The 25,052-nt window shown below is 36.5% G+C and overlaps 1 protein-coding gene across 10 annotated transcripts in view; it reads left to right on the top strand.

The window, feature by feature from the left end:
* Nucleotides 1–25,052, top strand: part of NBAS (neuroblastoma amplified sequence) — a 168,751-nt gene that overhangs the window by 58,965 nt on the left and 84,734 nt on the right. For all 10 annotated transcript variants that reach the window (XR_002436333.1, XR_002436332.1, XR_002436334.1 and 7 more), the window contains exons 32-40: nt 2,735–2,848; nt 6,988–7,101; nt 8,836–8,993; nt 10,348–10,446; nt 16,194–16,361; nt 16,935–17,048; nt 17,622–17,745; nt 22,684–22,760; nt 23,266–23,403. Coding sequence is in view for 7 of the 10 variants with exons in the window: in XM_021389494.1 (XP_021245169.1) it covers nt 2,735–2,848; nt 6,988–7,101; nt 8,836–8,993; nt 10,348–10,446; nt 16,194–16,361; nt 16,935–17,048; nt 17,622–17,745; nt 22,684–22,760; nt 23,266–23,403 (1,106 nt within the window). In the remaining 3 variants the exon portion in view is untranslated. The remainder of the gene's footprint in view (nt 1–2,734; nt 2,849–6,987; nt 7,102–8,835; nt 8,994–10,347; nt 10,447–16,193; nt 16,362–16,934; nt 17,049–17,621; nt 17,746–22,683; nt 22,761–23,265; nt 23,404–25,052) is intronic.

Genomic DNA, 25,052 nt, shown 5'->3' with positions numbered 1-25,052 from the left:
AAGCCACTTTTCTAACTGAAAGAAATACAAGAGAGCTCATCTACTTGGCTTTCAGTAAAGCTTGAATGTATGGTATGTGGGCAACAATATGAAACTGTATGAACATTGGTATTGAAAGCTCTTTAAAAGAACTGGCTGAAAAGAGCACTAAGCACCAATGAAATTTGAAGGTCGTAGTGTTTTACTTCTGTCATTGTGTAGAGGAATTACTGGGATTTATGTGAAGCACTTTAGGTCTGTGGAAAACAAAGTGAATGTTCTTAGTGGCTGTTGTTACTTCAGTTCTCTCTTTCTATTCTCTTTTTATTCATTTATTTTTACAAGTATTCCTTCAAAGTGAACTGCTACTCCATATGTGATGTTTGGGAATCTTACAGTTTCTGGAACAGGAAAGACTCTGGTTTCTAGATCTTGCAGTACAGCACCGTTGACTTCTAGAGCAGGATTCTTTTAGTCAGCTTTTTCACCCTGTACCATACATATTATCATCTTTTTATTCGCGGACATGAAGGAATCTTTTATTTATTTTTATATTTATTTTTTACTCTTTAAAGAGTAAAATAAAGAAATGAAAACCACACACACAAAAAAAGAAAACATGGGAATGTGGAAACAGTGTTGTATTAGGAAAGTGTAAAACAATTGATCTGTCTTTATTAGAGTAAGTGAAATCATGGCAGGAATTTCATTAATGGTCCAAGTGTATCCTTTTTTCATTATCTTTGTAAATCATATTAACATAACGAGATTAAAACAGTGTTTTCAAATTTTAGTGAAAGCCTTCAGGTGATTGGTTACTTTGAGAGATTGTCACTAAGATAACATTAAAGATCAGTTCTTGACCACCTGAGCACACTGCTGGCTCATGTTCAGCCGAGCATCAACCAGCACCCCGAGGTGGCAATTTCTTCCACACAGTCTTTCAGCCACTCTGCCCCAAGCCTGTAGCGTTGCCTGGGGCATTGTGGACAAAGTGCAGGATTTGGCACTTAATCTTGTTGAACTCATCCCATTGGCTTCAGCCCAGCGATCCAGCCTTTCCAAATCCCTCCGAAGGGCCTTGCTACCCTCAGGCAGATTGACATTTCCTTCCAACTTCGTGTCATCTGCAAACTTACTGAGGGTGCACTCAGTGCCCTCATCTAGGTCATCATAAAGATATTGAACAGGAGAGGCCCCAGCACCAACACCTGGGAAACACTGCTCATGACTGGTTGCCAGCTGGATTTAATTCCAATCTCCACCATTCTCTGGGCCCAGTCATCCAGCCAGTTTTTTTTACCTGGAAAAGAGTGTACTTGTCCAAGCCACGGGCTGCCAGTTTCTCCAGGAGAATACTGTGGGAGACAGTGTTGAAGGCTTTGCTGAAGTCTAGGTAGACCACATCAACAGTGTTTCCCTCATCTACCAGGCGGGTCACTTGATCCTAGATGGAGATCAGGTTGGTCAAGCAGAATCTGCCTTTTATGGACCCGTGCTGGCTGGGCCTGATTCCCTGGTTGTGTGATCTCCCTTAAGATGATCTGCATCTCCATAACCTTTCCTGGCACTGTGGTCAGGCTGACAGGCCTGTAGTTACCTGGATTCTCCTTACGACCCTTCTTGTAGAAGGGAGTCACCTTGGCAAGCCTACAGTCCCCTGGGACCCCTCCAGTTGACCAGGAACGCTGATAGATGATGGAAAGCGGCTTGACTATCACCTCTGTCAGCTCCCTCAGCACTCTTAGGTGGATCCCATCTGGTCTTGTGGCAGTCCAGGTGGAGTAGTAGGTCTCTAACTGTTTCCACCTGAATTGTGGGGGGTTTACTCTGCTCTCCATCTGATACTTCCAGGTCAGAGGGTAGAGTACCCTGAGAATAACTGAGTTTTAAGACTGATGTAAAGAAGCCATTGAGAACCTCAGACTTTTCCTTATCCTCTGTGGTCACATTCCCTCCCGCATCCGGTAAAGGATGGAGATTCTCCTTAGCTCTCCTCTTACTGTTAATATATTTGTTAAAAAAATTTTTTTGTTTTCTTTTACCCCAGTGGCCAAGTTGAGTTCAAGCTGGGCTTTTGCTTTTCTAATTTTCTCCTTGTTCATGATATTATATTATACGATTAAGGTAATTAAGGTAATTTTTACATTTATATTATTATCTTTTTTGAGACAGTACTAATTGTAAACTTTTTGGGATATATTTAATGTGAACTGTTGGTGTGCTGACTATTCCTCCACTTCCTCAGAAAATTTTTTCATACATTAAATTAGCTTGAAGATTTTTGCATATGTCAGTTCTTTCAGTGTATGATGTATCCTGTTCACTCTGAAATAAATAGGGAGTGAAATCCTAGCTATTTGAGTCATTCTGAAAGAAATCTTATGTTTGTTTTAGCAGACATTTTAAGAAAGTTGCAAAAATGATATGTATAATGTATATTTCTTAATGATTACTCAAGTAAGTTTAAAAACATGGAGTCTGAAAAGCTGAACCAAAAAAAGAGTTTTCATTTAAGTCTCCATCTTCTTTCCATCCCATCCTGAGAAGATAGTGATTGTGGCTGGATATGTTCTAGTGTTAAAAACTTTATACCTTTATTTGCATACACTTCCTTAGTGGTCTTTGGGCTGCTTTCAGATGGTGTCATTATTCTTATACTCCCAAGCACTCTTTTTTGTGTCTATATTGCTTAACAAAAAATATATCAATAGGTTTTGTTTACAGCAGTCTCCAACACTCGTTCTTCCAACAGTGCGTTTATGTTCAGATCGACTTGGTCTCATCAAGGACTGTCTTTCTCAGTTGCCAACAAACTATAAGCAGTCTGCAAAGCTCCTGGGACTTGCAAATTTGCTGAGGGTTGCAGGTAAGCTGTTATAAGACAATGAACTGCAATAAAACATAGATTTGTGTTATGCACTAGGACATCTGAGCTGATTGTTAGATTGTGTGTTCAAGGATATCACTTAAATGTCATCTGGAAAAGCAGTCAGTGGGTCAGAAAGAAAGAATTTATTTAAATGAAATATTTTACCTGCAAGCTTATCTTCAGCTTTTCTGACCTTCCATTAATACCTAAAATAAGAACAGCCTTGTCTAATCTCGATTTTGAGTAAAAGCTTATTTCAGACTGGAGGAGTTGTGGATAAGACTATTTTTTTATAGTCATTTGGTATTACTAAATTACTAAGATTTTCCAGCAAATCTTACTCTGTATGTCAAACAGAGTAGTTTAATTTAATAATAGTCATGTTTAAGTTGGAGGAAAAAAGTCATCTGTGATGTCTGTCTAACTACTGAAATTTATACTTCTGTTTATGCTGTATCTTGTTTGTGCACTAAAATAGGTTAGCTTAATATATGTTTGAAGTGGTAAACGTTTTCAAAGATTAAATGCTTAGTATATTAGGTATGTGTTTATTTTTCAGGTGACTTGTTACTTTGACAGAGAAGTGAACTCTAATTTGTTTTTGGAATTGCTTAATGAACTAAACTCAAGTCCTCCATATTGCTTGTGGGTTATTCAAGCATTAGCAGCTATTTTGAGAGGCAGAGAAGAAAGTGATAAATTCTCCTGAATTGATCACTCTAGAGTGTCTTTTTAAAGACACTGCCTTTTTTGTTGGCTTTTTCTTACATCACTATTTTGCCACTTTTTTCTTTTATGTTCGTATTCTACTAAAAAAGTTAGTGTTTTTTTGTAATAAGTTGGAAAAGGTGAGTGTGTTTTTGAAAGGGGAAAAAGAGAGGAAGGAAAGATCCTTGAAGTGTTGCGCCTAGTATGTACTGTATATTTAGTTTACTTAATGTTTCTGGTAGACCTTTTGATTTTTGAAAAACACTTGACACAACTGCAAATAATGCTGAAGTTGCACCATGTTGCCAGGTGCAGCATGGTATATAAAATGAGTGTGTTCTGACATTGTCACTGGTGGATGCTTACTAGTTCTTTCCTCTCCACCTGTTAAACATTTTAGAAATTTTGGAAAACTTCCCAGCAACAGTTATTGCTTAAAATTATAGGCAGGGAGGGAGATATTTAAGGTGTTGGGTATGGTTGGAACCAGATGATCTTTAGGGTCCCTTCCAACCAAAACCATTCTATGATTCTATTATATCTGGTATATTACACTAGATAAAACACATAGCCTATAAGGTACTATGAGTTAAATTTCTACTCAAAACTCAATATTCAACTCCATATTTTAATTTCAGTTCAAAAAGAATGCATCTGCTATACAGACAAGGGTAAAGTGCATGTAGTCATCATCCTGAAGGATGTTCAGGAGGGTGTGTTCTGAGTATAGTTTATTTTAGAGAGCAGCATTGAAAGAAAGTAATAGCTTTGATAAGTACAAAAATAAATTCCAAAATACTGCTTGGTAATGATATATCAGCTAGTTTCTTAATTGCTTTACGGTATTTGATTAATGACAGTAAACTTTACTTAAGCCTCACATTACTACCTCCTCTAAATTAGACACACAAGTGTTATCTAAATTTTACAGATGGGCAAAGTGAGGGAGGGCGAATGTGCTCAGCATGAATGCCAGCAAACCTGCACACAGTTAGGGAACTGGAGGTGTTCTAAGTGTCATGTTCCATTCTTAATCCACAGTTAGAAAAAAAAAAAAAAAAAGGAAAAAAGCTTACATATCAAATAAATCAAGAGATCTAGTAAACAATGTTATTTACTGTGACAATTTCTGATTCAAATTGTCTGTAAATATGTTCTACTAATCTTGCTCTTTCCTCAAAATTTTATAATGATAGTTCAATTAATTTTAATATCCATGTACTAATTCTAATAGTTTTGAGATTTGCTTATATCCCTGAGTTAACTAAAACCATACTGAACGAAAACATGCTGCTGATCTACAGTGGGTTGTGTTTGAAGTGGCTGTACTGTTGAGGCAATGAAAGCCATGTGAAAGAGGGTTTGAGCTGTGTATTGCAGGGGCTTCAGCAGTCATGTCTGAGCCCACAGTTATTCCATAGAAGAACAGCGTGCATCAAGATAATGGAAGTTTAAATGAGAGAAAAATGGAGATGAAAAAGTATTGCTGTGGACCGGAAGGAAAACAATCTGTGTATTTTATACTTGTGCTTTTGTAAAACGTGCAGAGATGTATCTACTGCATCAAAATTCATTAGCTAAATTGGTGAGGAGAGGGGATTTGTCCATGTATGACTGGTCAAGCACACTTGAGAAGAAAGCAGTTCCTTGCTCAAACCATTCCTCCATTCTTTCCTCCAGTCTCACTGATTTTTAAGTAGTAATAAATAGTGATGATTAGTTGATTTAGCTGAAATCTGAGTAACAATAGTTCATTGCCTTTTTTTCTGTCTGCTATTTAGACAATGTTTTTCATAAGTAGTAATGCTGTCAAGGTGAAGTAGTGGGTATCAGAAGGCCACTGGCAACTACGATCTCTTGCTTTCAGAATGACAGTTCACATCTACATTTTGTAGACAGAAACTCTTCTTTGTCATCTGTAGTTGCTTTTGCCTGGATAAGAAGTTCTTAGGATCCATGGGGCAAAGTTTTGCAACATAAAAGTCTTGGAGTGATTAATTTGCAACACCATGCATTGATAGTATATACGGCAAGAGGCCAAAAGATGAGAATGATGAGAAGCCAAAGTGTTCTCCCAGCTGTGTTAGTTGCAGCGTGCTGGGAGTAGGGGAATCTTGATTGAGTGCTATAATTAGGGTAACTTTGCTTCCCTGAATGTCATTCTTGCACATCTTATCTTTCAAGAAAGCTTTAAAACAAATTTGCTTCGCCCGTGTTGATGATTCTGCAAAACAGAATTAAAAATAACAACTATGTAATTTAAGAACATGTACTCTTTAAATGGTTTTTGGAACTGTCTGTTCAACCTTCTGAATTATTTGCATTTCACAAGTTGCAGTAATACAGTTTCATAAACCAATGCCCTTTTCAAATGACTGCTGGCACTGACTTCCTAAAATCACTTATAATAAGAGGAGAGAACATGAGCAAGAAGTTTGCACTGAAAAATCCACTCATTTAATCAGTTTTTTGATGTCCCTCTGTCCTAAATTAAAATAAATAATGCAGAAATATTTTTCCTTTGTATGTTTAGTCACCTTTTCATGTAGCACATGGATGTGGGAGCTAGCTTGAGACTGGATCACCTGCTCTCAGTAGAATAAATTATTCTTAAATTCTCTTGTGTTTGCTCCAGATAGGACAAAAAAGCTTTAAAAATAATAATAAAAAAAGCTGGTAAAGTGTGATAGTCAATACAAATAACATCTTTTCCTATATCTAGCTTTGAAAAGGAGATGAGTTGTCTGATATAATTTTGATTTGCAAGCACTGATGTCTTAAAATCAAGGTCAGGACATTTGTCTGCAGAAATTCTTAATGAATCTTCCGTCAGAAGATGTCAGTGTTATCTGAAGCATTACTTTTGACTCATCTTTTGGGAAGAGACATTACATTGTTCAGACAATCTAGTGACCAAGATGCATGTATGATGTGAGAAAGTACTCTCTCTAGATTTAGCAGGGTAGGAATTTCAAATATTTATGTCTTCCACATCTCAGGAATCCTTGGCAACATGAATTGGGAGTTTAAGTTGGGGTCTGTGTTTACTGTAACAAAATGTAACTGTAGATATCAAAATTATTTTTCTATCACAATTGAAACATGAAGAAGTTTGTATTTACATGTCTCGTTTGTATCAATTTTAATCTGTTTTGGCCATCGCGTAAGTAAGGCAGCATATATTTTTCTTCTAAACATTTTCTTAACCTAGACTTAATGTGTCGTGTAGTTTCTTTACCAACTATAAAGCCTAAAACTAAATTTTTTAGATGATATTAATCTGCTGTTTTGTTTTTAAGAAGAAAACAGAATTCTGGAAGATGATCTTCTCATGTTCTGGTTTACAGCTCTCTTAAGTAATAAAGCAGGAAGCTTATATTGATTATTGCTTCCAATTAACTAATAAAAATGTTCAATTTTTCTTACAGGAGATGACCAGATGGAGAGAAAAGGTCAAGTTTTAATCCTTTTAGTGGAGCAAGCTCTCAGCTTTCAGGACTACAAAGCAGCTAGTATGCATTGCCAAGAGCTCATGACTGCAGGTGAAGTAAAATAGCAAGGGTGTCATGGGGGGATGGTGGTTGGAAAGCTCACTCTGAAGTATGTTGCTTCAGACAGATCCATTTCACTCAAAAAATCAGCTTCTTTGTGCAAGTCAGCATGTCAGCTGTGTGTGGCGTGTGGCGTGAAGTATAACAACTTTGATTTATGTCAGAGATCTAGAAAATAAGTCACAGTGTCTTCTGGAGCAACATTGTGTTTTTAGAAATTGGTCTGCTGAGGTCTCCCAAATAAAAATGTATACTGTCATTCAGATAATCCTTTTCTGTGTGTCAGAAGCTCTGAAGTGTATCCCATGAGGGATTCCATTTTTAACGGAATTTTCAGTGTTTTTTTCCTTGTTTAAAAAAAAAAAAATCATATTTTCTTGTCAGGTTGTTTAAATCCTCCAAATGCTGTATTTTGATATTATCATAAAATCATGGAATCATAGAATGGTTTAGGTTGGAAGAGAACTTTAAGATCATCTAGTTCCAACCCCCCTGCTATAGGCAGGGACACATCCCACTAGTCACGTTTGTGTTAATCGCCATGTGAAAGAGTATTGCAGTTTAACATATATATTTATCCATATGCATTCAGTATTGCTGATACACAGTTATGCTTCTGTGAAATTATTTATGGAATGCATTTCAATGTCCTTTTAAGCTGTTACAGCTTGCAGATGTTCTCTGCATTTGCTATCCCACTTGTTCATTGCTTGAAATACGTAAGAAAAATTTTTGTTAGACATCTCAGTAGGAATATTCCGTTTAGTTTTCCGTATGAAATAATCTTACAGTGTGGTAGGATCTAGTAATATGTGCTGACTTTTGTTTCTTACTAAATATTACAAGGCCCTGACTCTCTATTGCGTATAGTCACCATAGCAGACACAGACAGTACTGTTGAAATCTGATAGGGCAGGCATTTGAAAGGATCTTTGCTGTGACAGGGGCATGCTGTCAGCTCTAGGTTATCCAGAGTCACCAAAACTTGCCCTTCAGTGAGTCCTTCGTAAAGGATTTAAAGTGAGCTTGTGTGCAGGACTTTTCAGATAACTTTCTATCAAGGCAGTTAACGTATTTGTGCTATTTATGTAATTCTTGTATGTGAGGATATGTGTATGTGACATGTATGCTGAGATACTAAGGAATATATGTTTTGTTTCTCTGGCTCTTTTTTTCTGCCGCAAGTTTGAGAGGGGGTGAGGAAACGGATGAATTGAAGTTATTCTAATTTATCAGGTGATAGATCTTGTCAAGGGATTAAAGGCAAATTCTGCTCCTTTTTATTTACTTAAGTCTGTCCATCCACTGTCCTCTACCCCGGTAACTTTATTCTTATTCTGCTTTATCTTCTTTCACTGCTGCTTGTTAACACGAGGTCTCTTCAAAGCATTGTTACATAATGGCTGCTCAATTAGGAGTGCCATTCTTGTAATGTATTTAACGTTATGCTCTGAAGTACATTTTTCTTTTCTTACTGCAAGTGTAAAAGTGTAGCATGAAGGCTTACAGATTCCTACTGTAATGGTATCTACAACATGGTGGCGATGAGTCTTCAATGTGTTTGGTCAGTCTGAAGTTGAATTACATCTATCTGATGGAGCCTTTTTAGTACTTTTCTCAGGGACCGTGTTGATAGGAGATCCACATACCCTCCTTTATCTCATCCAGTTAGAGTGCTGCCGCTTGAGAAGCTTGCTCAGGAGTAAGTTTTGTGTTCTCTTGTAGGTTATGCTAAAAGCTGGGAAGTATGCAGTCAGCTTGGGCAATCAGAAGGCTACCATGACTTAGGCATGCGTCAGGAACTCATGGCTTTTGCTTTGACACACTGTCCCCCAAGTGCTATAGAGGCGTTGTTGGGAGTAAGCAGTTCATTGCAAACCCAGGTAGGTGTTTCTGAAACTTCTTCCATGCAATTAAATGCATACTAAGGTATTAAAGGGAACTTCTGCTCGGCTTTGTTTCCTGAAGTCTGTCTGTCTGCCACCCCCACTGCGGCAAGTTTATACTTGTTCTACTCCATTTGTCTATTTTCACTGTTGTATTTCAGCATGAGTTTTCCTATAAGCTGTTCATATGATGTCAGCTCAGGTAGCAGTTCTTACTCAGTACTTCTATTGTTTTAATTTATCACCTGATTAGACATTCTATCTGCAAGTACATCTAGGTCGTTATTCTGATGTTATCCAGGTTCTGTCACCTGTTTTTTCCTTGTAATGTAACTTAATTAAATGTCCACATAAAAGTTAATTAAACATTTTTTTCATAGATTTGTTTCTGTATAATACGATCATTTTAAAAGGTTTATGTTCTGTCTGAAGACACAAGAGGGAGAGGGGAGCAATAGATACAGTATGTATGCAATCTAATTAAGGCAACTGCAAGTGCATATCCTTTTTCATTATAAAATTGCTTGTATAGCTAGTATGAAAAATAGAGGAAACGTGAAGGCAGTCTTTACAACTTTGGTAACAGGGTAATAGCAGAATGAAATCCTATGAAGTGTTTGAAATTAAGTCTTCTGCATGCACTCATATTTGGGTAGGTATATTTGGGTAGGTTCAAGCATACAGTGACGATTATTTATTTGGTACTTGCCCCAGGACACAAAGCCCAAGTTGAGATTTCCATCAAAGAATGGTTAATCAGTTTATTCTGCAATTACTTCCTCCAAAAGCTCCACATATAACTTTTTCAGTGCTCTTCCTTAACGAACTTAATGTGTTCTGTCCAAATGTGCTCTTTATATATACAGACAGATAAGTGCAAAAAATCTTTATCAGCAATTCATGGTAACAAGATGATATAAAAGATCGTGTCGAAGTTTCTTTTGTAGAACTTCGTTAGTTCTATGGCTTGCTAATGTGACAGCTCTGCCTAGCACCTCAATGGCACAGTTCCTACGAGTGTTTTTGATGAAGTCCTTTAGTTTACATTGTACAGAAAGGTGCATTTAGTCTTAAAAAAAAAAAAAAATCAATTCTTACATTCTGTGGAAAAAAAACATTGCGCAAAGTTCAGAGTGAAGGGAAAGTCATTTTTCCTTGGGACTACATGAGTAAGAAGATGTCAAATACATCTGGTTTCTTTTTGCCCTTTCTACCTTTTTTGCCTCCTCACTTCTTGTTTTTCTGTCATGGAAGCTTTTGCATTAGAATTTCTTGTCTTCCATGTGGTATCAGTGTTTTAAATATCATATTTTGATTATCTGTCTGGTAAGAGATTATTCTGTCTCCGTAGATTCTCTATCAGGCTGTGAATTACCAGTTGCTTCCTTCAGAAGGAGGTGAGAGTGTGAATACCTCAGGACCTTCCTCACTGATGAGTAAGGATACAGAGGTAATCTTTATAGTGAATTCTTAAAGTAATAATGATTTTGCTCTGTATTATGCTGAAGAGCTGAGTTCGAGCAACATCTGTCTGTATACTACATCAAATGTGCAGTGTTTAAGGCTGCTAATTTCCCTTCTTTGATTGTTAGGCTTCAGGAGTTCTGTTTTGTTTGTTTATTTGTTTTGTTTCTTCCTAAGCAATCTTAGCAGCATAGGAAAAAAAAAAAATAAACCCAGAGGCAGGACAAGAGGAAAGTGCAAGAAAACAAAATAAAATACATTAAAGTTGGTTTGTATTTTTTTTTAATCTGTCCCTCTGGCAAAGCAAAACACTTGAAAATAATCCTGTGCTATGTATTAAATTCAAAAACATCTTGAGTTAAACTTTTTCCCTTTTTACTGTGTATCATGATGCATATGATTTCTTTGCCTTTCAGAGATTGCATGTGAAATAATTTTTGTGTGCAAAATCGGAAGGTACATCAATTCTGAGTTACTTGTGGAAATAAAGGAGTGGGAGAAGAAAATTTTACCATTCTTTTTTACTTTTCAGATTTATAATTTTAACAAATTTAGTTTTGTACATGTACAACTGGGAATACATTTTTTCTCTTCAAAGTTGATGCTATTTTCAATTTTTGAAAGAAACAAATGTCTCTTTCTAGCTCTTTAGAGTCTGGGTAATTTTAAGTTAGAATAAGAAGATTTTCTGGGGAAAAAAATAATTTTATGTTTAGTTGAGATCTCTTTTATTTTTCCCCTCTATGTTTTCTGTTTCATTTAGTTTTTCTTTAGATGTTAAACAAATCTCAAGGTGGGAGGTGAAAAGAAAAAGCCTTAAAGAAATATAGAAAAGTAGAGAAGGAAAGAAAGGGAGTTGGTTCATGCTGTATAGGCTGTTTTTTGTTTGTTTTTAGAAAAATAGTTGAATTGCAGCCTGTTTAATGTCATTTTTTCCCTTGAAAGACTTTCCACCGGTGATAGCCGTAGATGGAGCATGTTAGTCTTTGATTTTTGTGTATTTAATATCATATAGCTAAAATAATAATGTTTTGTCATATTTCAGAATGTTACGCTACAAGTTCTTTGTATTTGCTCATTTTAACTGTTTGTACTCGGTTGAATTAAATGGGATTTACAGCTTCTTTCATTTCTCACAGTTTTACAGTGACACAAGAGGGAACATAGCCAACAATAATTAAGTGGTGTATAATCCTACCTTTGTTTTTAATTGACATATAATATGTTAGAAGTGCAGTATGTTCTATGACTATTTCACTGCTGTAGCATGCACTAGGAATTCTTCCACCTGGAATCTTTGGAACTTCAGGCAAAAATATCACTGTAGTTGCAATTTCAAATAGTTGTGATATATGTATACACAGAGATATATATTGTATTTATATACATATATATACGTGTGTATATATACATATATATATATGTACACATATGCGTGTAAGTAGTTTTTGTGATTAACTGAAACTATCTTTTGTGGCTTAGTAAATGTACTGGTTTTAATTCAGTAATTGCTAAATTAGAATGCTCATAGAAAGAAATAGCTGTAATTCCTGAAGGTGCAGTGTTCTTTATGGAGTTCATTTAGTTTCCCTGAACTCCTTTGCTGAGGAAGAGGAGATCTCAAGGTAGACTCCATGCTTGCACTGTTTAAACTCCTGCTGGCAATTTAATCAATGATGCATGGACAATAATGCAACTAACTAGCTGTTACATGCTTGATTCAATTATTTAATCAAAGATATCAACGATTTAAGATATCTTGAGGTATCCTCCTGTCCATAAACTACTGACCTCAAAAGTCTAGGTCTTCTTGTTAGACGTAATAGTATTATGAATGTAGCCTAATTACTACCATGTGTATCAGACAGTCATCAAAGCTTTGTGTTTTAAGTAGCTGAATGAAAATGTCTATGCTTAAAATTGCATTACTTCCCAGGTTCCAATGACAATAATAGCCTTAATAAGTCATTAGACATCCAGTGACTCTTGAATTTCAGTGTTGTAGTCTTGAGCTGAATCCTTTTTGTAGTTTCTCATCAAGGTGTTGGTTTATGTTTGCAGGAGTTTTTGATATAGACAGGTTCATAGAATCATAGAGTAGACTGGGTTGAAAAGGATCATAATGATCATCTAGTTTCAACCCCCCTGCTGTGTGCAAAGTCACCAAGACCAGGCTGCCCAGAGCCACATCCAGCCTGGCCTTGAATGCCTCCAGGGATGGGGCATCCACAACCTCCTTGGGCAACCTGTTCCAGTGCGTCACCACCCTCTGAGTGAAAAACTTCCTCCTAATATCTAACCTAACCTCCCCTGTCTCAGTTTAAAACCATTTCCCCTTGTCCTATCACTATCCACCCTTGTGAACAATCGTTCCCCCTCCTGTTTATACGCTCCCTTCAAGTATTGGAAGGCCACAGTGAGGTCTCCCCAGAGCCTTCTCTTCTCCAAGCTACACAATCCCAGTTCCCTCCACCTTTCTTCACAGGACAGGTGCTCCAGCCCTCTGATCATCTTGGTGGCTCTCCTCTGGACTTGTCCCAAGAGCTCTGCATCTTTCTTGTGCAGGGGGCCCCAGGCTTGGATGCAGTACTCCAGATGGGGCCTCACAAGAGCTGAGTAGAGGGGGACCACCACCTCCCTCTCCCTGCTGGCCACTCCTCTTTTAATGCAGTCCAGAATATAGTTGGCCTTCTGGGCTGCCAGCACACACTGCTGGCCCATGTCCAGCTTCTCTTCCACCAGGACCCCCAAGTCCTTCTTTGCAGGGCTGCTCTTGAGGAGTTCTTCCCCCAGTTTGTATAAATACCTGGGATTGCCCCAGCCTAAGTGCAGCACCCCGCACTTGGCCTTGTTGAATCTTACTAGGTTCTCATGGTCCCACTTGTCCAGCCTGTCCAGGTCCCTCTGGATGGCTTCCCTTCCCCCTACAGTGTTGACTGCACCACTCAGCTTGGTGTCATCTGCAAACTTGCTGAGGGTGCACTCGATGCCATTGTCTATGTCACTGATGAAGATGTTGAAGAGCACCAGTCCCAAGACTGACCCTTGGGGGACATCACTTGTGACCAGCCTCCACCCAGACATAAAACCATCGGTCACAATTGTCTGCGTCCAGCCAACCAGTTCTTAATGCATCGAAAATTCACTGTCCATCAAAGGTTCACTATGTAGGTGTTGTGTACTTAACAAAAAGAGAGAAAAAAAAAATCCACAAACACCCTAAAAAAAAAAACAAGAAAAAAACCCCAAAACCAAACCAAAGCAAACAGAAAAAGAACCCCACAAAAAACCCACACCTTCCAGTACACAAAATTGGAATATAGAGTATACGTAGATAAATACACTGAAGAGACTATTAATTCTTACTTCCTAATATGAATATCAAAGAGGGGAAAAAGAAAAAGGAGAACTAAGACTTGATGTTCTGTTTTCTTCACTGTCTAATTACAAATCCTTTTGCTTTCCTTTAATGTAGTCATAAGCAAGTTTTCTTTAAAAAAGTACATATTTTACTGTTATCATTTGTTACCCTCAGAGGACTATTAATGCATTACATATATTCAGGGCATGCTTTCTGCATGTTTGGATCCTTGCATATTGGTTAGTTGTCATTAAAGGCAACAAAAACAACAAAAATCAATGTTGCAGGTTTTTTTATCACTCTGCGGCTTTTTTAAAAATAAAAATAGTTGGCTTTTTTTGTCATTGTGTTAGACTGTTTCGATCTGCATAATAATATGTATATAAACACATGCAAGTATTTTAGCTGTTAATTTAGACTATCCTGATAATTTACTATTTTTTGGCTTTTTTATAACAATTTAGATTCATATAATCTTTTTAGATGCAAAAAAAATAATAATTTTCCTCAAAATCTCCAAGCTATAATGACCTCCTAAAGGATACAATTAATGTTATCGTACTACATTGGATCTTCAGTAATCTTTAGGAAATAACATAGATTTTCAGAGGTTAATTCAGGATAGCATAGAGTTATAGACTGAAAGTGTTACAGTTCCAAATACACAGAAGAAAGACTATAAGTTTTGATATGTAGCACTTAGCACACATTTTGTTCATTTGGTGAAATAAGAGCTGGAATTTCTGCTTTATTTGATCATGTCATTAGTGATGCACCTGTGAAATGCGGAATAGATTTCAGGAAAAAAATTAATTTGCTGAAGTTTTAGAGAAAAAAAAAACTTTAATAATCAGCCTGAAGCAGTGAATACAGTAAATACACTGAAAGTAAAAATAACATCATCTACAGTGAAATTTTACCTTATTGGTAAAACATCCGTTAACTTCAATAAAGTTACTGGGGGATGTAATTCCTTTGAGCACCCTTTTGCTCTGATGTCTGAAGTTTTGTCACGAATTAGTAAGTTGTGAATTAATACCTCACATTCACTTATTACTTTCACAGATACAATTCTATTTCAGTAAACTTTGGTGTAAGGAAAAGCGAAACATGGGAGATAAAGCTGTAGAAGTTTACTGCATGGACAGGAATATTTATACTGTGTGGTGCTGGAGACAATATTTACATTACCATGCTAATTATGTGTTTAAATTCTAAGGTGTAAACTTTGTAAAGCATGCCATGGACATAAATCTTTCATGGCTGAAATAATTAGCACAGATCAACCAAATGGATGTTTTGAGTATTAATTAAATACTTTACATGACAAAGATGCAGAAAGCTTTCTTTGTCCTGTACATTAATAATTGATTTTAATGTGAATCTACTGAAGCTGAGTGAAGATGTTTTGCAGGAAACCATTAGGAGATCTCATTATGGCCTTCCAGCTCTTCAAGGGAGCTTATAAGCAGGAGGGAGAACAACTTTTTACATGGACTAATAGTGATAGGACAATGGGGAATGGCTTTAAAATAAGAGAGGAAATTTAGGTTAGACGTTAGGAAGAAATTGTTTGCTCAGAGGGCGGTGAGCCCCTTGCACAGATTGCCCGGAGAAGTTGTGAATGCCCATCCCTGAAAGTGTTCACGGCTAGGTTGGGTGGGGCCCTGGGCAGCCTGATCTGGTGGTTGGCAATCCTGCCCATGACAGGTGGTTGGAACTAGATGATCTTTACGTCTCTTCCAGCCTAAGCTGTTCTATGATTCTTTGAATGTGCATATATTGCAAAAATGTCTTAAGCTTGAGAATAGGCTAGAATCTCATATTCTTCATTGCATTCTGTTAGATTTACTGTATTTCTATCTACCTTTTGAGTGCTGAGTGCAGAATTTCAAGTCTTGATACTTGTTTGCTTTTTCCGGAGATGAGTGTTTACATCAATAAATGCTACCTTTATTAATATGATTGTCTGTATTGTCAGATTGCTTGAATTACTGAGGATTAACTTCATCGTGTTCAGTGTTCTCAGTTATAGAGAGATCGTTATTTTATGTAATTGCTGAGTACATAAATTAAAACATTACTATGATAAACTTTGGAATTATGCACAGTTGTTATCTGGACACATGGGATTACAACTGAATAAGAGGCAAAACGTTCTACTGATCATGCTACTCACTTCAGACTGAAAATCTTACTTAACTTTTTTTTTTTACAACAGCTGTTGCCTAAATTAATGAATGTTAAAATAAGTTATTAATACAGCCTGTTAACATACTGCGTGTACATTCTAATATGTTTTGGCATTAGGTCATTACTGTAATTAAAGTATGAGTCTAACATTTATCATTGTGTGTTGGATATGCTCACAGGATGATACCAACATCTCCGCTAGCCCATCTGCTGATTTGTTGTACTGGACAACAACAAAAACCATGAAGGTGTTGTCTAACACAACTATGACTACAAAAGCTATGCTGCATGCTGTCAGTGATGGTCAGTGGTGGAAGAGATCACTAACTTACCTTCGACCGTTACATGTAAGGGATTGCTGATGTGTCTCCAGATGTTTACATATTCAGTGATATGTTAGTATAGTAGGGCTCCTCTGTAGATACGTGGCAACTGAAGACCTCAAACAAATAAATTACCTAGTGACATCAAGGGACTGGTGGCAAGCAAATCCCAATGAAACGATGTGCTTGAAGGTGTTTCCTTTTCCTAGTTTTTCTCTTGCTTTTTTAGCATAGTGTGACAAGGCATAGTTTAAACTCAGTCAAATTTCAGAACTTTGGGGAATAAAGCACAGTGAAGTCAGCAATTTATGTACTTACGTTATATTCAGAGTGGTTTACTTTTCCGTTTTTCTTTTCTACATTGTTTATTAGAGTGGATTTTCTATAATATTCGTTTCTGAGATGCCACTTTTAAGTGTGATTTAAAAAAAAAACAACAAAAAAAAAAGCTTTGCGTAGGATGTCACTTGTCTTGCTCCCCATTGAATTCAGGAATATTTACATTTTCAGATGCTTCCCTTCTGAATAGCAGTTACAGACTTGTTAATGATGTTTTTTTTTCCTTTTTTTTTTTTTTTTTTTTTTCCCCCATCCCAGGGGCAAGAACTTGGAGATGTATTAAAAAGTGGGCTGGGAGAAAATGTCACTGTGGAAAAACAAGGCTGTCATCCATTTTATGAGTCTCTAATTGCTGACCCGTATGTTGCAGAAGTAAGTTTCAGTTACAGACTTCTGAATCTTTTTTTTCCTAGATCTTATAATTAAGTCATGATATGGATTTTTTGTTTTGATTATTTGATTTGCAAGGATCTAAAATTTTGTGTGAAAGTAGGAAAAATAGAAAGAAGACTGAGAGGGGATCTTATTAGTGTGTACAAATACCTTAAGGGAGGATAGCAACCAGATGGGGCTAGACGTTGGTGCACGGCAGCAGGAAAAGAAGCAAGGGCTCAAACTCAAACACAGGAAGTATCATCTGCATATGAGGAAAAAGCTTCACTGTGGAGGTGAAGGTGTGCTGAAATGGGTTGCCCAGAGAGGGTACGGAGTCTCTATCTCTAGAGATATTCAAAACCTGCCTGGATGTGATCCTGTGCAATGTGTTAGAAGCACAGGTGTTGGTGTAGATGATCCCAAGTGGTCCCTTTCATCCTCAACTATTCTCTGTGATTCTATGGAAAAATTCGAGAATTAAATAAATGAGAGCAAAAGCAAGAACCAAGTTCAGTAACTGTAACTGCGGAGTACAGTGTGCGTGCATCAGTTATCATGTTTTACTTCTAGTCTGAAATCAGCTATGGCACGTACCAGAACAATTCTTTGGAAAGTTTTGCAGAAGTATTGCTGAGGACAGAGAAACTGACAGAAACGAAGAGTGAAGCAAAAGACCTGCTTCCAACTACAGAAGGTATGACTGTGTGTGTGTATTCACTCTTGTACTTTCTATAATATAGTGAGTATAGGAGAAGCTTTTGATGAGTTTAAATGTGGAGAACAGTAAATAATGCTTTCAGTACTGTCTTGATATTTTCTACAAATCATTCTAGTTTAACTTCTTGGGTTGGTAAGTAGTCTGAATAGAAGTAGATACAGTTTTTAGAGAAGTGATGTTTCTAAAAGGAGTCGCTCAGTAGAAACTAGAAATTTTAAATATGAAATTTGGCTTCAAATAAACAGAAACTGTTATTTGGAGACTGATAAGGTTATGAACATTATGAAGGAAAAAATGTTGAATATTTCCTTAATACTACAAACTACATATATTTAAAAGGAAATTTGCAACACACTGTTAATATCCCTATGTATTTATTTGTTTGGATCTCATGCCATTGCTTAAACAGAATTCTTATTGCAGGATCATTGCAGTATTTTATTTGGTATGTAACTGCTCACCTCCAGTTTCTGGAAACAGTAGAACTTTTTGTCTTTCTTGAAATTCCTAAATATTATAGGTTATACGCAGTAACTTGTTATCTGAAACAGTTCCACTTTTTGAAAGCGAAACAAAACTCCTTCAGTTGTTTGATATTACCTTTGGCAATCTCCTGCTAGTTTAAGAAATGAACTGTTTAAATATTTATACATTGTGAGTGGTTTGTTTTTTGAAGGAAGAAATCTCTATTATATTTTACTCCATGGGAAGTTCTGCCATGAAAAGTGAGTGTATTAGTTCACTTACAAGGTGAGAAAAGTTTCAAGTGAGACTCCCTTCATAATCCACACAGTTTTATTTCAACTGTTTAGTGAAAGCCAGCATATTTGTTCTACAAGTATACAATTCTCTAATTTCAGATATGTGATATTTCTACAGATAACTTCTACAGTTTTAATGTTATAATATTGTGAATTACGTAAGGCCAGCGATCACAAATATAAATGAGGATGCATTCGCATTTCGTTCCTTTCAGACTCCTGCATTGCAAAAGTAGTTTTAAATCTGTACTGATTGTCTCTTATCTTAAAATTCTGAAGTACTGTGTACTTCTAGCTATGATGTCTGTGTTTTAAAGAGGAGGGGGAGACGAAGTTTAAAACATATTCAGTGCTTTCTTATGGTAACGTATGTTAATTGGCAAATCTTTGGTAATGCATCCTGCTCCAAATTGAATAATTGGAACTGGTTGATTACCGTTTAGCATGTGTCTTTGAGATGGGAACTTTCTGGGCAGAATTAAAGAAATTATAGATTCCGGGTTTAGTTTTTGAGCTTCCAGCTTCCTACTGAAGATGGAACCATTAAAAATCACATCTGTCTCTGATGATCTGTATGGAAATGTGTGTCAAAAGCAGTGAGGAAAAAAGTGTTTCAGAAAAGACATAGAAAACATAAACTCTTTCTGCTTTATTTAGAGGAAACGTTATCTGTCAGCTTATCTTTATAAGTGAATTTGTAGAGAAAGGCAGTATGTGTTTTGCCAGTATGCACAATTTCAGTTTTGAATAGACATGCATTATAGGAATAGTATATGTAACTAACAGAAACCCAGGATAGCCATTTTTCTTTGTAGCTGGTGGTAGGAACTAGGAGTGGCTCAGTAGTAAGAAAACCTTCTTGGCAGTTTCTGTAGTTTTACCATGTAATAACTAAGCCTTGGCAGTTCAAGTTGTGCTACAACTGTCTCTAGTGAAGGACACAGTGGTCACTTGGAGAACTTGTGTGATACTTATAATATACTAAATACACATATTAGTGCAAAGCTTTATACCTTGAATAGGTGAATGGATGACTTGCATTTTTCAACAAAAAAACCATTGGAAAAGTTGATACTTCCTGGGTATTGGTAAATTACACATTTTCTTCCTTACTTTTCCTTCCAAAACAAGCTTGTGTTATAAAGTCAAAACGTGCACAGGAAGTGAAAAAAATCATACAATGAAAATATTTTTTATGGTGTTTATAGGCTCTTTGCTTGTCACTCCTTGTCCTCTCTATTTTGCTAGTCCTGTTATGTTTAATCCCTTTGGCAAATTTCACATTTGGCAGTAATCTGAATGATTTTAAGACTTTGTAAGTTTTGTGAAGATGTTTGGACAGAGTGGCATCCTGCTAGTGTCCATAGTCTCCCATTTAAGCGAAGCAGCTTTACATGTTAGAGAATTCCCATGGTGCTACACTGGGAGACATAAAACTGAATGACTTTTGTCTTCGTGTGTGTGTGTTTGCATCAGTAGGAGTCTATACACGGATATATGAACACATACTTGCACGCAAGCCCCCAAGAAAATGCGTGTGTATATATTTATTCAGTACGGAGTGTATTCTTTCTCAGAAGGGATGACACTGGAAGTAGTTCCTACTCTTAAGTACATCCTGGTAACAGGGATACCTTTGTGTTGAGCTTCATACAAGAGCATGAATGAAATCGTATGCTGGTGTTGTATTGGTGCTATGTTGTTTGTTGTCTGAAGGGTGAAGATAAATATTTGCTGGCTGGGCAGTTGTCTTGTTGCAAATGTTAAGTTGGAAGAAAATGCAGTGTTTATTGTGTACCCTTGAAGCTTTTTAGTCATGAATTCTCCAGAGAAAGGGAAAAGGGATCAGAGCTGAGATTCATCTTATTCTGCTCTCAGTTTTTTCTGCTTAAGTAGAGATGTTTCTAAGATTGTATGAAAGTAACTTGACTTTTGCTTACAATATAAAACATCAGTTTTTCAAACTAATTGATAAAGATTTTATTGTTAGATTTTGCCTGAGTTCTATTATGCTTGCTTCAACAGTATCCAGGTTATTTTGAATGTAGTAGAAACAAGCTGTCAGCAGCCAGAAACTAATGGTAAAAGGTATTTGAAGCATAGAATCTGATGAACAGCTTTGTATTCATTATAGCTGAAATGTTACTATCCAAACAACCTCTGTGAATACCTGTCACATAGAAATTTTCTTGTTGTATCTGGCTGGGGGCCAGCATGTAAATCTACTTCAGTCTAATGGCAAATTGATGATAATCTGAAAATTATAGTTGATCATTCAAACCTTTGTATTTGTTGGAACAAAGAATTCTTTTGGGGGGAACTGTATGCATACAATAAAAGTGCTTCCTGCCGGCATGCATTAAGAGTAGTTTATGCAGTGTGGGAATATAGGTATTTGAGACTTTCTTAAAATAAGCAAAAAGCTATCTTGCTGAAAGAGAGGTTCTACTGATAGGAATAGAAAAAAAAAATAAAGCTTTTTTTTTTTCTAGTGTACTTGTGGTTCCTTAAGCGGTTTCTGATCTAAGTTTCATTAGATTCTTTGAAGTTCCTCCTGGAATTAATAACTTATGTGCATATCTCGGAGTAGGGAATATTAAGTGTATCGACAAAGTCATTATTTTGCAATTGTTGAATCTTTCGTAGCAACCACAGTGACACTTCACTTTGGTACAGAAGAAAATATACATAAAGGAGCAAGCCTATTATTAATTGTGAAATCACGGGCACTTACGTTGTAGCTGTGCCACCTTTGTTCCCTTTTTTGTATAAAGGAAAATATAATAGTTTCTGTTTTTAAACAAAAAAAGGAAGCTGGGGATTCATGATGTAGGAAAAGCAGATAATGTTTTGTCAGTTTTATTGGAAGTATATTTTTTATTATCAGAATCATTGCAATTAGAAGATGTGTTATTGTTTGTATTCATTTCTACTATGTCCTTGTGCTTAAACTTCTGTTCCCAGTGTGTGGCAGGAGCTAGGAGGTTATTGTTCAGAGGGTTTTCTGCGTGTGAGAAATTCTGAGGGGGCTGCATGTGTGTGTGGTTGTGTGTTAAGATTTTTCCCTTTTTTTAGCTTTTCTCCTTCTCCTTGTATTGAAATGTAAATATCCTGAAAGACTACAAGCTAATCTGTTTTGAATCACTGTATTCTAAATTTTCTTTAGATGTAGGAGTTTTTGATTTGTTTTGTTTTGGCTCCTTCCTAATGGCAGAAAACAAGATGTGAAAAAAAGATGTAAGAATTGTGGTCTCTGCTTAGTTTTCCCATCTTTCCAGTTTTCTTAGTCTGTTCATTTTTCTGAGCTACTTTCTAAGCTTAACTTTATAATTTGTTAAAATAAAACTAGTATTTAATTAAGGAAACTTCTCTTTTAATTATCCGTATGCTGTGTTTACTTACTGATCTAATTGTAGTCAGTGATACCTTTCCATTGACATGATTGTCTAAAGCTTAGATTTAACTATAGTTTATTGGTAACTTCTTAGTTGGATAATGCATTTTAGGTGCAGTTGTCTATGATACGTGATTTTTTTTCAGCTCTTTACAATATGTTTAATCCAAATCGACTTGTTTCTCACTATAATGTTTCAGGGAATTTCCTTGCGTGTTCTTTTTGTTCAGTTTTACTGATCTTGTTTAAAAAATTATGCCACTTGTTGCTTTTTATTATTTATTTTAAGATAAAAGTTTTTGAATTGTCATCTTGTGTTCAGTGGTAAGTGAATTTGAGCTCATGCTCGAAGAGAGGACATTTTGTGCCATTCCTCTAGTTGGTATCTTGTAACATTTGCAACATTATATTACTGCCTTGACTTTACAGTAAACATATTTACTTGTGGTAAATGTACTTGTAAAAAGTACAGATGATCTTTCAGTGGCTTTGTTTAACATCTGTTACCACACTGTCTCATTCTTGTTTGGTTAATGCATGGAACATTTTGTCAGGAAGTCAAGGTAAAGCTGTGCTGCAGTTTAATTACATATCATCTGCTTCTGGGTTGCTTTGATTAGTGTTTAATTAAGTACGTATATAGTTCTTCAAGTTAGTGTCTAATAAAATAAAGTTAAGCTGAAACTATTTTATCCACTAACTATTGAGGCTGGATGGGTCACTAATCAAGGCATTACTTCCCTTCTGTACATATTGCAGTTCTGTTACAACTGGCAAGTGATGCTTTACCAAATGATATGGCCTTGGCTCTTGCGTATCTACTTGCACTGCCACAGGTATGTTGATACTGATTTTATATGTATGTTTTTCAAAGGACTTCAGAATTCCTTAAGGAAATGTAATTTCCTTAGAGTTTTGAAGTTTGTCTTTGAATTCAAATAAATAAATATTTTGGAGGGATGCATTTAAAGGTTGCATGCACAAATGCAATTGGACTAGATTATGAGCATGGCACTGATGAAATGACTTGTTTGTCAGTAGGCCACCTGACTGACAGTTCCTATGTAGCTAAGAAATTTGAGTAATAACTTGATGGTATAGAATAAGCAAAGACATAGTTTGGCAATCATTTTGGTTAGGTGTTTGTGCAAGTAGAGAAAAACAGTATAGAATTATCTTTGTGTACCACGGGAAAGCTGTTGATTTATTTCTGTGCCAGAAAAACATAGTCAGTTATTTCTAAGTCACGGCAAGGGGCTTTTAGAAAGTTTGTGCTCTTAACATTGTGCACTTGCTAATTCTTTCATCTAAATTAATGCTTTCTTTCTCCTTTCTATCTAGGTGATAGATGCCAACAAATGCTTTGAAAAGCAATTGCATTCTGCGGTATCTCTCCAGCTGGCAAGTTATTACTATAGCCTGCAGATCTATGCTCGTTTGGTGCCATGCTTCAAGGAGAAGTGCCACCCTCTCTACAGGGTTAGTACTTTTTCTTTTTAAAACCATATTCATTTATGTGCAGTATTAAAGCTATTTAAATAGCCAGTTACATGAGTTAAGCCTGTTAAAGAACTGATTTGACTTGCACTGTGAACAGCCTGCTAAGTTATGCATAATGTTTCTTCCACAGTGCTGTAAACAGACAAGCACTCAAAAAATTCTGTAATAGTGTATCCTAAGTGTTCCTGAATCACAGTATCACGTGCCATTTGTTGGTAGTAGCACTAGCCATCTTCAATGTTAATTATAAACATTGAACAATAATTTGCATATCCTGTTCTTGTAATACTGCAATACTTGCTTCTTGCAATACTGATTAAGTCTTGCGATACTGACACAGAACTTGCTAGGATAAGTAAGGTGCCCATTTAAGCAAGAACATCACTGTTCAAAAGTTTTCCGTGGCCTTTCTTGAGGTGTGTTGTTCTGTATTTTAGTTCAAAGATGGTGTCCTGAGAGTTCATCCTCATTCATTGATGAAGTCATTCATTTCCTTGTTGGTTTTGAAACAGCATGGCTCAGCTTGTTATTCATTGCCTTTTATTAAAGGAGATGTGCGACAAAGGAACTAAATATGAGAGGTGACATACAAAAGTTTGTAAGACCCAGGTTTCTTAGTCTGACTGGAGTGGAGTTGATTTTCTTCGTAACAGCCCTTCTTAGTGGTGCTGTGCTTTGCATTTGTGTCTAAATGTGTTGATAACAAAGGAGTGTTTTAACTGTTGCTGAACAGTTCTTACACAGCCTCAAGGCCTCCTCTCTTTATCCCTCTCTTTTGAATATGGTAGAGAAGACCCTGGCAGTGATGGTAGCTAGCTCCTTTAGAACCTTTGTATGCATTCTGTTTTGTCACCTAAGCTGATTATGTCTAGCTTAGTTAAGCAGTCCTTAAGTCTCTTCTGTGGAGAATGCTGCTTTTCTCTCCCCAGCTTAGCTTCTCGGCCCAGGAATCTGGGATACCTTGACAGTGAAAATCGAGGCAAAAGAAAGTACAGAGCAGATCCAAAATTTCCAATGTTCATTTTGCTGCCGGTGTAACTATAGAAACCCGTCTTATTATTCCCGATATCCATTCAGAATTTTGACTTCAGCTGACTTCCTAATTCCAACCCTTTGTCTCTAGGCAATATGTCTACATTCTTCTATCCTTTCAAAATTACATTTCCGTAATCTTTCTCTCCCTTTTTTATATCTCTTTTTCATTTTTGAGCTTAGTTAGCAGTTAGTAACAAATCATTATGTCTGAGTAAAGCTGCTCCCGCACCTACTTTCTGCATGTGCATTGTGAGAGTTGTCTCTGAATTATTCTGTAATTCTAAGATGATCCAGCTCACCTTGGCCTCTGCAGTGATTTTAGAAAGCTGACAGGTGGGATTGTATGGAAGGGAGGCTACCTTTAAAAGTCTAACGTCCTAAAGTCCAGCATCTTTATCTTGCTGTTAGCCTTCCTTTATTCCTTTGAAATTCCTGTGGTTTGGTCCCAGCACCAAGGTCTGATATTTAATATCACATTCTGCAGTGATTTGTCTTCATCTGTACCTGACAGTCCAGAAATCTGGATTGTTTTAGTCTGCCTTGTTGCTTTTCCAGCAGATTTTAGGGACAGTTTTCTGTAGGAACCAAGACTC

Source organism: Numida meleagris, chromosome 3, assembly GCF_002078875.1.
Source record: "Numida meleagris isolate 19003 breed g44 Domestic line chromosome 3, NumMel1.0, whole genome shotgun sequence".
Classification (NCBI taxonomy): domain Eukaryota; kingdom Metazoa; phylum Chordata; class Aves; order Galliformes; family Numididae; genus Numida; species Numida meleagris.
Note: the sequence above shows the minus strand (reverse complement) of the source record. Positions and strands in the feature narration are given on the sequence as shown.